The sequence below is a fragment of the Phycodurus eques genome, chromosome 10 (assembly GCF_024500275.1).
Source record: "Phycodurus eques isolate BA_2022a chromosome 10, UOR_Pequ_1.1, whole genome shotgun sequence".
NCBI lineage: Eukaryota > Metazoa > Chordata > Actinopteri > Syngnathiformes > Syngnathidae > Phycodurus > Phycodurus eques.
In genome coordinates, this window is record NC_084534.1 from 5,328,097 (window position 1) to 5,342,495 (window position 14,399).

A 14,399-nucleotide genomic window follows, 5' to 3' on the forward strand; every position below is an offset into this window, starting at 1 on the left:
TAAACAATTATCTTGGCAGAAAAGAAAAAAAGGATTGCTATGAGCAAATACCTTGATTTACTCTCTTTAAAGACCGCAGACCAAGTCCGTGTGTTGAAAGACTCCGACCTGATTTTCAACAGTCATATCAAATCAATCACTAAAATAGCCTTTTACCAACTGAAGAACAAATCCAGAGTGAAGGCTTGCATGTGCCAGGCAGACCAGGAGAAGCTCATTCATGCTTTTATCTCAAATATATTATTGTAATGTTCTTCTGACTGGACTCCCCCAAAACAGCATTAAACAGCTGCAGCTCATTCAGAATGCTGCAGCTCGGGTTCTGACCAGAACAAATAGATCAGAACATACGTATTACTCCAATTCCTAGTCAGCTTTAGAATAGACTTTAAAATTCTGCTACTGGTCTATAAATCACTAAATGATTCAGGTCCTGAATACATTAAAGACATGATAATGGAATACAAGCCCAGTAGGGCACTGACATCTGCCGACTCAGATCAGATAACGAAGCAGAGAGTCCAAAGAGAACATGTTGAGGCAGCATTTAGCTGCTATGCTGCAGGCAAAAATTGAATAAGTTGTCAATAGAATTGAAGTCAACCCCAAGTGTCACTGTCTTTAAGTCCAGGTTAAAAACTATCCTTTTGTTCTTCATGCTTCATTGAATATATCCACTTTTAAATTATCTTTCCTGCACTATATGTTGTGTTTCATTTTATTTGTTCTCTTTGAATGTTTTTAAGCTGCTTTTTATGTTTCTTTTTATTTTTAAAATGCTTTTGATAATGTAAAGCACATTGAGTTACTTTGTGTATGAAATGCGCTATAGAAATACATTTGCTTTGCTTTGCTCCTTCTAAAGTAGCTTGTGTTTACATATGTTGTGCGTGTCTGAACACTCACTATGTAAAAATTGCCAAGTCTTTGTCAAACCTTTAATCAGTACAAATTGGCTGTTTTTTTTGTTTACAGCCCTATATGATATCAGTATTGCTAAATGTGTGACTATATGCATTTCTACTATAGACAATATTTGGCCTTGTACATCTCTTGCTCTGTATGTATTTTCAGCAAAAATGCTTTTACTGTAATTTTACATTTTTCATGCATTGGTCACCGGCTTGGTACAGAGATATCTTTTTGAACGACAAAATAAAGCCAAGCCATACACTCACCGCCACCGGTGACACAATAATGACCTAATGAGAGCTACAATAAATTAAAAAAAAATTCTTTTCTGGCTTCTCAAAAGATTGTGGGAGGCAGCCCCCCCCCCTCCCTATTATTCATCCCTGCACGATGAACACTTTATTCTCTTCAAGTACAAGGACCATAGAAATATCATGTAAGTATTATGTGCAATTCAAGCCCCTGACATTTGTATTTTCACTGCTTGCAAATCCTTGCTGCATTTGCACCTTAGCACATATTCACAAACCCAAATAAGTAGTTTTACATTTTGTATCTTGTCTTATTTTATCTTATTTTCTTATTTTATTTACATGTCTGGCTGCAAGTTGGACGACTGGTTAGAGCGTCAGTCTCACAGTTCTGAGGACCTGGGTTCAATCCCCGGCCCCGCCTGTGTGGAGTTTGCATGTTCTCCCCGTGCCTGCGTGGGTTTTCTCCGGGCACTCCGGTTTCCTCCCACATCCCAAAAACATGCATTAATTGGAGACTCTAAATTGCCCGTAGGCATGACTGTGAGTGCGAATGGTTGTTTGTTCCTATGTGCCCTGCGATTGGCTGGCAACCAGTTCAGGGTATAGCCCGCCTCCTGCCCGATGACAGCTGGGATAGGCTCCAGCACGCCCGCGACCCTAGTGCGGAGAAGCGGCTCGGAAAATGGATGGATGGATGGATATTTATATGTCATAATTTTTGACTTACTGGGCGAATCTGGGACGTTGTGTACCTAATTTTGGGCCATATGTGTGAAGAGGTGTTGATATGACAATTAAACTCATTGAATCCTTGAAAAACTCATTTTTCACATAATATTATTTGTAGTAGTGGGAAGTAATGAAGTACAAATACTTTGCCTCGTTACTACACTTCAGTGGATATTTCGGGTATCTCTGTACCAATTTAATTTTCTGACGAATGTTTCTTTTACTCCTCACATTTGAAAACAGATAGACCTATCTTTATTTTCTACTCTTTATTTACATATATATATATAATGTTTTCAACCGCCACGGATGACGATGCGACTTTAAAAAGGCTTAAATACAGAAAGGTAAAGTCAACTGCGGTAATGATCTTGATTGATTGATGGATGCATTGATTGATGGATTGGTTGATTGTGATTTTGGGGACTCCTAAGGTGTAAAAAAATTTAAAAAAAAAAAAACAGGGACGGTGATGACATAGAGGCACACAAACATTAATATTTCCATTTACTACGATGAAATAAGTTCACTGAACCAACAAATTCCCTATCCATGACCTTATTTAAGAGAATTGTTTAATGTCATCGGTGTGTGTGTGTGTGTGTGAATGGTGACATGATCAGCGCTGATTTAAGTTTTAATGAAACTGCAATCAGGGTTGGCTAGTATTCACTTTCAAATAGTATTTAGAAACACATGTTCTCTTGGCATTTATTTCTGGCAGTCGTGAAACTAAAGTTGGCCTCTTTCCGAATGGACAAACTTCCGAGATGCACTTAAACGCATCAAAAAGTCAGTTCAATGACTGTAATTGAGTTAGACCGAGAGGAGCCTCGGAGCGAGAGCGCTCCTCCAATGACCAGCTGAGAACGCCCCACTGCTCCGTTCTCACATTGCGGGGTGGGGAGCCCAGAAGTGGGGATTCGGTCTCGGTCAAACATGGGATTCGAGCTGGACCGCTTCAGTGGAACAGTAGACCCGGATTTGAAATGCAATCTCTGCAATAAAGTTCTGGAAGACCCTCTGACTACTCCGTGCGGCCACGTCTTCTGCTCCGGCTGCGTTCTACCTTGGGTCGTCCGGCAAAGCAGCTGCCCCGTCAAATGCCAACGGATCTCGTCCAAAGAGCTGAACCACGTCCTGCCTTTGAAAAACCTCATCCTGAAGCTGGAGATCAAATGTGACAACCACGTGCGGGGCTGCGACGCGGTGGTGACGCTGCAGCACCTGGCCGAGCACGCCGGCGTGTGCGACTACTCTCCGGCCAAGTGCAGGAATGAGGGATGCGACGAGGTGCTCAGCCTGCGGGACGTAGACGCTCACATGCGGGAGACGTGCGACTTTCGACCGGCGGGGATGTGCGAGAGCGGCTGCGGCTTGACGCTGACGCAGAAAGAGCAGCGACTGAACGAGCACTGCTGCGTGAGAGCCCTGAAGGCGCAAAACGGCGCGCTGCAATACAAAATGATGGGCCTGGATAGCGAGTTCAAGAAGCAGACGATCGAAGCCAACGACAGGGAGAAAGCGCTGCTGGCGCAACTCTCCGCCGCTCACGCCGAGCTGCAGACGACGGCGGTGAAATATCAGAAGAAATTCGCGGAGTACGGCGACAGGATCGACTCTCTCACCAGAACGGTGACTTTCTCCTGCAAGAAGGTGAGCGGCCCCCAACATTGTTGCACGTCTCCCAAAACAAACGTATTTGGGAGTGCGCGACCCAACCTGATGCGGACCTCTTTGTTTAGAGGTCAGAGTTTACGGCTCTGGGCTGTCTGCTCTGAGACATGGATGTCAGCTGTGCCTCCGGCCAGCTGGCAGGTCAAGGGGGCTGGGGGGGGGGGCAAATATTTATTGCAGTCCTGCACACAATAAGGGCCGGGTTCCCACTTTGATTGCCTCCTGGCAACACGCTTGTTTGAGGGCGTCCTGTCATTTAGACAGTCAGAGCGAACTAAAAAAAAAAAAAAAAAGAAGATACATCTACTTTCTTCACTTTTGGCTTGACTTGGCGCCTTCGGGGTAGACTAAGAAGCAGTTTCTCAAAGGCACAGATTTGACATTAGAAGATGCTCACAGCTCGCCACCAATCCAAACATGTTCACCCAAAAAATATATACGGTCGTTTGAATAAAATCTCACTTTACTCACAAAGACTTTTAATATTCGATTATTATTCTGTCGGATCTATGGCAACAGGTGAATACACAGGTTATTTGTACCTTCTAACATTTAGTGGAGGAGCATTTAATTGTTCTGCCTATCACTAAACGTCACTGCCATACATAGGTAAACGAAGATACATTACTTGTATCAAATAAATCATAACTTTCAGACCAATTCAATTCAATACCCTCTAAATACATTAAATATGTTTGAAGATAAGCGCTGAAAACATGCACAAAGACTGAGAATTTAGACTGGAGTTTTTAGAACTGAATTTTCCAGATACAGCGTTCAACACTTTTTCACCATCTCAGTTGTATGGATTTTGGGGGCGGGGCTAAAATGGGGCCCAGGTATGCACATGTGCTTCTGGCATGAGTCGGCCCTAGCTCCCCCACCATATATGCCTGCCACGCTTCCGTCAGACTGCCCCAGGGCACGCTGTGGCTACACAAGTAGCTTACCGCCACTAGGTGTGACTGAGGAGTGAATGAATAATGCATGAAATTGTAAAGCGTCGTTGAGTGCCGAGAAAAGCGCTGCAGTGGGTACGGAAAGTATTCAGACCCCCTTAAATGTTTCATTCTTTGATATATTGCAGCCATTTGCTAAAATCATTTAAGTTCATTTTTCCCCTCATTAATGTACACACAGCACCCCATATTGACAGAAAAAAAAGAGTTGTTGAAAGTTTTGCAGATTTATTCAAAAAGAAAAACTGAACTATCACAAAGAAATATGTATTCGGACCCTTTGCTCAATATATAATAGAAGCCCCCTTTTGAGCTAATACAGCCATGAGTCTTTTTGGGAATGATTCACACCTGGATTTGGGGATCCTCTGCCATTCCTTCTTGCAGAGCCTCTCCAGTTATATCAGGTTGGATGGTGAACGTTGGCGGACAGCTATTTTCAGGTCTCTCCAGAGATGCTCAATTGGGTTTAAGTCAGGGCTCAGGCTGGCCCATTAAAGAACAGTCACGGAGTTGTTCTGAAGCCACTCCTTCGTTATTTTAGCTGTGTGCTTTGGGTCATTGTCATGTTGGAAGGTGACCCTTCGGCCCAGTCTGAGGTCCTGAGCACTCTGGAGAAGGATATCCCTGTACTTGGCCACATTCATCTTTCCTTCAATTGCAACCAGTCGACCTGTCCCTGAAGCTGACAAACACCCCCACAGCATGTTGCTGCCACCACCATGGGTCACTGTTGGGACTGTATTGGAGAGGTGATGAGCAGTGCCAGGTTTTCTCCACACATACCGCTTAGAATTAAAGCCAAAAAGTTATATCTTGGTCTCATCAGACCAGAGAATGTTATTTATCACCATCTTGGAGTCCTTCACGTGTTTCTAAAAAAAATATTTTTTAAGCAAACTCTATGCGGGCTTTACAGGTGTCTTGCACTGAGGAGAGGCTTCCGTCGGGCCACTCTGCCATAAAGCCCCGATTGGTGGACGGCTGCAGTCATGGTTAACTTTCTCGAACTTTCTCCCATCTCCCGACTGCATCTCTGCAGCTCAGCCACAGTGATCTTTGGGTTCTTCTTTACCTCTCTCACCAAGGCTCTTCTCCCCCGATTGCTCAGTTTGGCTGGATGGCCAATTCTAGGAAGGGTTCTAGTCGTCCCAAACGTCTTCCTTTTAAGGATTATGGAGGCCACTGTGCTCTTAGGAACCTTAAGTGCAGCAGAAATTTTTTTGTAACCTTGGTCAGATCTGTGCTTTGCCACAATTCTGTCACTGAGCTCTTCAGGCAGTTCCTTTGACCTCATGATTGTCATTTGCTCTGACATGCACTGTGAGCTGTAAGGTCTTATATAGACAGGGGTGTGGCTTTCCTAATCAAGTCCAACCAGTATAATCAAACACAGATGGACTCCAATGAAGGATGATTAGAAGAAATGGACAGCACCCAAGTTAAATATGAGTGTCACAGCAAAGGGTCTGAACACTTATGGCTGTGTGATTTGTCAGTTTTTAATTTTTTATAAATCTGCAAAAATGTAAGCAATTCCGTTATTGTCTGTCAATATGGGGTGCTGGGTGAACATTAATGAGGAAAAAAAATAACTTAAATGATTTTAGCAAATGGCTGCAATATAACAAAGAGTGAAAAAGTTAAGGGGGTCTGAAAGCTTTCTATACCCACTGTATATAAGTGTAATGCATTATTGTTATTATTATTATTATGAGTACCGAGCGCCTTCAGTGGCTATTCAGCGCAATTGTCACTTCTTTATTGGTAATAACTTTCACCTTTCAGCCCTATTTCTATCACTACAGCATACAGTCGGCCATCAAGTGATGCCTAAAACCCCAAAAATGCATCTTCCCTGAAGTGCTATATTTTATTTGGGCTACAGTGTCTACTTGTGCCCCCACGTGTCACATTTAGAGCAACGCTGTGGCTAATCCAACAGCCAGCCCACCAGCCTGCCAGGCCACCAACCCGCCAGCGGTCCAGCGCAACAGCGGTAGGGCCCATCCAGTTCCCCACAGCTGTGCCCCGCACGGACCCTCACAATAGAGACACTTCAGGGAACGATAACTGTTTTATTACGCTAGTTCACGTGCTAACACGGTAGCTGACTAGCAAGCTAATGAGGCAGCTTGTCGCCGTCTCACTTGGTTTTGTGTCTTGTGTGCGTCCACGGAACAGCGACACATCAGGGAACGTTGACTGTTTAATAGACACAGCGACAGTCAGTTTGTGTCTGTGAGAGCCACAGACACGTACTTGATTGACAGCTGAAGGGGAGCATTTAGCAGACACGCCCACACAGTCCTGCAGCTCGAGGGCGGGCTTTATATTTCATGATTTGAGAGCCTTATTTGATCAAATGAGTGATTTATTATAAGAAAAATTTAAAATCATTCAAATCTGGCAGACTTGTTAACAACACTCTTCTCTGTGGTGTGTCAAATTTAAAATACTTTTTTTGGATCCTCTTACAGGCTCTGTAAGTGAATTGAACAGTTACATAAAAAGTTGTTTGTCCATAAATAAAGAAATTTCCAACCACCCGTTTATATAACTTTTTACTTGATGTTTTTATTTCTTCAGTGTGGGTGTAGTTGCCTGTGATATGTTCCAGTAGACTGATAAATTGCACATCAGATGCACTGATGTAGGGCATGAAATTGCTCATGGTGGTATAAGGAACTGGTAACACAGCTGGTTGCTATCCTTCCTTTGACAGCATGTCACAGTCCTACTGAGATATACATTCATCACATCATTCCCAGTGTAGTCCACTGTCCTGGCAGGCCTTGAACAAGCATAAAAGAAATGAAAATTGTTCTGGAAGTGATCCACAAAAGCAACAGGCGCCTGTTTTTCTTTTTCTTTTAAAATGTCTTTTATTGGGAACAGTCAAGCTGAGACCCATCTTGGAACACAACTTCATTTTTGTGACGTCACTGATCAGGTTTAAATGTATCAATTACAGTTTTAGTGAAACAATATGACTGTGTTAGTATTTGATCTTTACTTACAGGGGCATTATTATTCTGATGGAAAGCTTTTGGACAACACTGTATATCAAGCTGAGGTCCATCATATTAGGATATTTATTTTTAGTCTTCTACACAAAATGAACGAGCAACTATCAAAAGGGCTTTTTGCTAGTGTCTTCAAACCAGCGAAGATATACAGTATATGTCTGCATTGGAATTTATGTTTGTATTTTTCAACTGCACCTTGCACTTTCGAAAACAAAATATTGAAGTGATGGCACACCTAATGTAAGTGCAAGACCGGCCGTGGGCAAAAGGGAGGAGGAATCTCTGCCAAATTTCGGCACGGTTACCCTTAGCTGCTATGGATAGTGTTCACACAGCACGATTCAGTCTGTTTTTTTGTTTTTTTTTCATTTTTATTATAATTTTTTTAAAATCAACCTTTTACCCAATGGACCTATTACATCACAGAGCCCAACAAAATTAGTAGCAGCAGCAGCAAACAGCATTGCAGAGCAGTACATTCTGTACGTTCCGTATGCTTTTTTTTTCCTATTACAGATGACAATTAGGCAATTCATTTTGGTATGAAGTAAAAAGGCAGACTGCAACGTATTTGGCATGCTCTTCCTTCTCTACTGGTTTCATGTATTTGATTACTTAGTCAAAGGTTGGGGGATGGAACTATGAAGCATGTGCAGATCATCTTAGTCTGGTCCAAATTAGCCATGTGTTAGTCAGACTATGAAAGCTTTATCTGCACAATTTTTGTCAGTCTGTATACTGTATTTGTACTGTACTTTATGTCAAAAGTTTCTGTTGGACTGAACTAGTGATTATATTTGAATATAATATAAAGGTTTTGACTAAAACTAACCTGGACCGTCACTGACTTTGGGTGTAGGCAGACTGGGACGGTTGTCCTGTAGGATGTTTAAACTCCTTCACCCCTACCGCCCCAATCACCTACTGGCCTGCAGACCTAAGCATCATTTCCTGATACAACACTGCATGTACAGCAACTTTCCACTTTCCACGGGCAACCGTGGCCCAATGGTTAAGATCATCGCCTCCCACCCTGGGGGACCTATGTTAAAGACCCCGAGCAGACCATCCCCCAGAATCATGGCTGTGGTGTCCTTGAGCAAGACACTGATACCCCGAACTGCTCCAGTGTGTTCCACTAACAAGTGTGTGTGTTCACTCTGATGGGCAAAATGTAGAGAACAAATTTTGTGTGCATGCATGCATGTTCATGACAATAAAGGTGATTTTTCTTCTAACTTTGTGCCTAATATGAGTTTGCCATTGAGTTGTTTTTTTTATGAAAGATGGTGGTTATCATTAACAACTGCAGGGAGGAATGATTAGCATCAATTGTACGATATGTCTATGTTGTGTACCCGTGCACTTGCTTATGCATGAACTGTACTAGGCCAAAGTCCACCTCCTTCAACCGTGATGGGGTCACGGAACTGCATTGCTCTTGAGCACAGTATGGAACACTCACACTGGGCAGCCAAACCGGATTTGAGGGGACAAGCGTGCCTTAGCTCGTTATTGATTGCCTTGTAAGGGTTGGGCCTTTATCTTGTTAGTTAGTAGCTCAAAAGAATGAAATATAATTACATTACAATTACAGTAGATGTCTGATTGAATAAGTCTCTTTCCTTAAACAAAGATTATATATACAGACCCTTTCCAAAACATTAGAATATCATGGAAAAGTTGATTTATTTCCATAATTCCATTCAAAATGTTAAACTTTCATAGGTTATAGATTCGGGGCCCACAATTTAAACAATTTCAACTTTAGAGCTTGATTTGACAGAATCATTTGGCATGTTTCCGTACAACCGTTAGTGCTAGCACTAGCTTGCTAGGCTACATAACGTTTTTGATGCCTGCTTGCGAGCCGTATCGTATTAAAAGTACGGGTACATACCTCAAGCAAGCCTTAAACGAATGTCCTCTCCTGTCCTGAGCACCAGTGACCACCGACACACGTTTTTCCCCATTTGGTTCTTGTAATACAGTTGGCATGATCCACTCTTGTTGTCGTCGCCACGGTAACCAGTGTATCCAGTCGCATTTGAGTTGATATAAGATAAAGCTCAACGATCGTAAAAAAATGGATGCAGTGGTATCGGAATACAAGATTTTATTGCAGTAGTATGACATCGTGCAATCGTGAAAGACAAAATTGATCTTTTCGTCTGAGTCCGGGCATTAGGTGTTGTCTGTCCCACTCCGTTGACGTTTTTTTTTTTTTTTTTAATAAATTAATTTGCTGTCAGATAATTACAGTACTACGTCAAAAGACACGCAACAAGGCTAAAAATAAACCAGCTTAGGATTCAAATGTACTGTGCACGGTGTCAATGTCTTTTGCGGAGGCGATCAATGATGTCATTGATTGGATCGACGAATTATGACATTAGAGCCGATCAGCATAAAATGCTAATTATCGGCCGGTACCGATCAGGCCGATTAAAATCGGTGTAAAGTCTACTTCCGTGTGCCCTTATTGTGCCACCAAATTGCAAAGTTTCTTCCACATGGTGAGAGCCCAATTCTTTAATCACGCGAAAGCCATTTTGTGTTCATAACTTGTGGTGTGTGTCTGTGTCAAGTATTCAGGGAGCACATTTTACTACTAAAAAAAACAAAAATGCACATGCAAGCACATTAACCCTTAGACATGACTTGAATGAATGAGCCGTCGCTTGTCGGGCAGTTTTCAGGTGTAGCTCGCAGGAATGAGCCGTCGGCAGGGTGTTTTCGCCAGGTTCAATATGAGAAAAGAGGGTCAGCTGTCGGTGATGCAAATTAGTGCCTGAGACAAGAAACAGAAGTGACGAAAACGGCAAAGAAAAAGGCATTATGTAGTTAATCAAGGTTAGCTCAACATTGCTCTTTTTCCTGCTTGTATTTTGTGTTGGATAACGTTGGTATAGGTGTGCCTTTTATTTCATGAGACCCTGACTGTACATTATATGACAAATAATGACTTCTTAGCTATGTTCACTGTATTGCAAGGTTAACCCAGCAACCTACCAACTGTGGAAGGTGCAAGCATGGTCTACCTGATAGTTGGCCATTAAAGCTTCTTCTGCAAGCCAAAACAGCCTATATTTTCTCTTGTGACTTAATAGCGCAACTTTGTTCTCAGGTAGACACCACCCGGTGCAACAAATAAGGATTGAGAAAATGCATAATAAAGGGGCCATGGAGGGGGGGAACATCCCTCACCCACGCGGTTCCACCACCTCTTACAATAAGTCATCTTTAATGGTTGCAAGGCAGACAGAGCTTGGATGATGTCTGGAAAGTGAGGCCTTTTCTCCCTATTTAATGCCCAGTAACCAGTGAGAAAAGGTTTTTCAAGTTCTTTCTTATTTCTACCACCTGGAAATACCTGATGCTTTAGGAAATGCACAACCTCCTGAAGAGATTCTCTTCATATAGTGATCCAAGCTTTGCGAGTGTTTGCAGATGTGTAAAAATATGCTCCATAATTACTCTGAGTTCATTCTAAAGTCTTGCACGCTAAACGTTACAACACCTGTAAAATCCATCCAATTTGTTTCAGGGCTTTTGGCGGATTCCTCTAACTCAGTTGCCCAAAACGGCCTTATCTTCTTTTTAAAATGATCTTTTTGGCTTCATTTTATGCTGAAGTGCCTGCCTTGTTGGTGTGAAAGCAAGCGCTGCTAATAATGGCGAGACACAATGCAGGGCTGCACATTCCTCAATGGCCTGACATGCACATGATGGCCTTTTTCGAGTCCATGGCAGTCAGGGCTCTTTACATACCGATAATATCTATGCTTTATATTTAGTCAGTGTAACATGTATGGAGCGTTAGCCAGGCAGCAACCCAGTTCCTCATCTTATTAACTCTTAGTACACCACTGTCTAGTTTTTTAAAACATTGAGTCAAAGCACAATTGATTCTCAGTAATTGTCAGCTTGGAAATTAACAATTGAATATTACAATTGTAATAATTAATTAATTAATTAAACAGGTGACAAATACTTTATTGTTGCATCATTGAGTATTCCATGCTTTTTGTTTTGTGTTTGTATTTTATGTGGCAATGATTTATTTTAAGGGCCGCATCAAATCACCAACAAAGAGTGATAGACGTCATCTCAATGATCATAAAAAAATGGTAGTAAGAATAATTTCCGTGTTCCATTTCTTTTTCCATTTTCAGAGTGTCCGTAGATACTTAAAATTTGTTAAGATATTAAATTGGAATTTCCCAAATCAAGATTTAGATTTATATTAAGAAATACGGCTACTTGCAAGCTGCAATCACTGTAAAAATATACACTCTATATATAATACATGTCAATGAAACATTTATGATACATTAGAACCTAATAATGTCGTTATGCTGGACTTTAACCTTCAATCTGCAGTGCTGGACAATGAGTGTGTTGCCTGGGATAATTGCTATTTTAATTTGCCACTAACAGCTTTAGTCAAATGTTCAAATGTCATTTATAGCTGTTGTCCTCCCAACTCCAAAGCCCAACTCCTTACAGACTGAGCTACTGCAGCCCCATTTATTCTTTTATTTCCAATTTCCATTTCCATTTTCAACACCGCTTATCCTGGTTAGGGTCGCGGGACGCTGGAGCCTTTCCCAGCTGACTTCGGACGAAAGGCGGACTACACCCTGAACTGGTCGCCAGTCAGTCGCAGGGCACATATAGACACGGACAACCATTCGTATTCACTTTCACACCGTCATGAGTGGGAACTGAACCCACGCTGCCTGCACCAAAGTCAGACGAGTGTACCACTACACCATCAGTGACTCTTATTTCCAATTTTATTTTCATAATGGAAATTGAATGATAGAGCTGTCACTGTCAATGTCATAAGACTTTTATGTAGTGTACATGCAATGCTCCATTTTAGAATTACTAACTCATTTTTAAAACAAGTAATAATGTTTTTTGTTCTACAGATAGGTAATGAATACAGATCCCAATGCAGTGTTCATTCTATTATTCATCTCTGGTTATTGCAGTCGGATTAATGTTAACTTTCCATATTGTCCTGAGCAGTCAGGACACTACGGTGGCCTGGAAGTGCAAAACAATACAACAAATTGTGAAACACTTGTACATTTCAGAAAGCAAATTAACAAAACCTAAACAATTTTACATTTCAGAAACCAAATTAACAAAAGCAGAAACACTTTTACAAAAGACAAAACAAATTACAATTGAGACAACCCGGAAAGGGAACGTCCGACATTATTAACATTTTCCTGGAAGGACATGCCCTGCTCCAATATTACTGGCTCTAGGACACGCCGCCGCACTATGATTGGCTGCTGTATCCCAGTAGAACACGCTCTACTGTTTCTAGATGGTAAAGGAAGTATGTGACTTATTAAGTATGGCGGCGTTAATACACAGTAAATGCCATGAACCCTAAAACCTGCCGAACATTGCGTGACGTGGTCAAACCCGACTGGACCAAACCATCGCATAAAAATAAGAGTTGCCAACGCACCCCCGCACATTGAGCTATTGATCACATGGGATGCCCTGAACAGTGAGCCTATATAGGCGTTTGATGCTGCATATACAATATATTGTACTTGATCACATTTCTTAGACCATAAAAAGATAGATTAAGAGTTTAGGAAGACAACGCGGGCGGCACAGCTCGCAAACCTGGAAATATATTTTCACCTTAGGGGAAAGCTTCTGTGTCTTTTGACTGAATGTAAACTGGGACGTGAGGACGCCGTGCAATGGAGACTATAATTTTGAATTGCGTCGAAACCAATGGCCGACCGATCGGCCGCTCAAGGAAACAGTTACCAAACCACGCACACTCCGCCATAGTTCAGTCAGGTTCGGCGGCAGTGCTCGGTGTGCGCCAGCCTTAACCAGCACAATCCTAACCTTAAATCATCCAAAACTACTTTAACCACAACCATAGTCCTAATCCTAACCATAATAAACTTAGTTATTTTAATTATACAGTATTTGGGATGCGTAGCCTACCCTTCCCGCGATGAAGGAGCCAATCATGTTGAAGCAGGGCGGGTCTTGCCAAGAAAGGAGTGGGATTCCTAAGAATGTCTGTGAAATGGGATGTTCCCTTTCCGGGTTGTCTCAATTGTAATTTGTTTCATCTTTTGTAAAAGTGTTTCTGCTTTTGTTAATGTGTTTTCGGAAATGCAAAAGTGTTTTGGCTTTTGTTCATTTGTTTTCTGAAATGTAAAAGGGTTTTGGATTTTGGTCATTTGTTTTTTGAAATGTAAAAGTGCTTCACAATTGCTTCAGTGCTTCACTTGCAATTCCAGGCCAGCGTAGGACACAGACGTGCTAACTGCTTTCCGACATGACAATAAGTTCCATATCGGGTTCTACGGTCATATTTGACCTGTTTGGCTTCTGTAGTGGTGCAAAATAGAAGTCAAAGAAAAAACAAAACACTTTGGTGGATTTAGTCTTTTTGATGCTAACTGAGCTGAACTCTCGCAAGATATAATGAAGTCAAATGCCAAACTGTCACAACCCCAATGTCTTGCGTGACGTTATGTATAATGACGGTTTGACCTGGATTTTTGTGACGTATTGTTCATCTATTTTTCACTAAGATTGTGTCTGTCTTGTGAGATTTCCACTTTTGAAGATCCACTGCAGTTATTTTCCTTTTCTGGAAATAAATTCTACAAGTGAATGTGAGGCAATACTGGAATATTCTAATTAACCTGTTGTTTTTATCCATGTGTCTCTTCTCTATGTGCTTGTAGGAAAGAGATACTAAAAGTGTGGCAGTTGTCCTTCTTCGTGAGGGCGGATCTCTGGGATTTAACATCATGGGAGGAAAGCCATGTGTGGTAGGT

At 41.8% G+C, this 14,399-nt stretch overlaps 1 protein-coding gene across 1 annotated transcript in view; it reads left to right on the forward strand.

Moving 5' to 3' along the window:
• The first annotated feature begins 2,729 nt into the window (after positions 1-2,729).
• pdzrn3b (PDZ domain containing RING finger 3b) overlaps positions 2,730-14,399 on the forward strand; it is a 112,903-nt gene continuing 101,233 nt past the window's right edge. Inside the window, exons 1-2 of the mRNA XM_061688135.1 lie at positions 2,730-3,551; positions 14,307-14,393. Of these exons, the coding sequence (XP_061544119.1) occupies positions 2,835-3,551; positions 14,307-14,393 (804 nt within the window). The 5' untranslated portion in view covers positions 2,730-2,834. The remainder of the gene's footprint in view (positions 3,552-14,306; positions 14,394-14,399) is intronic.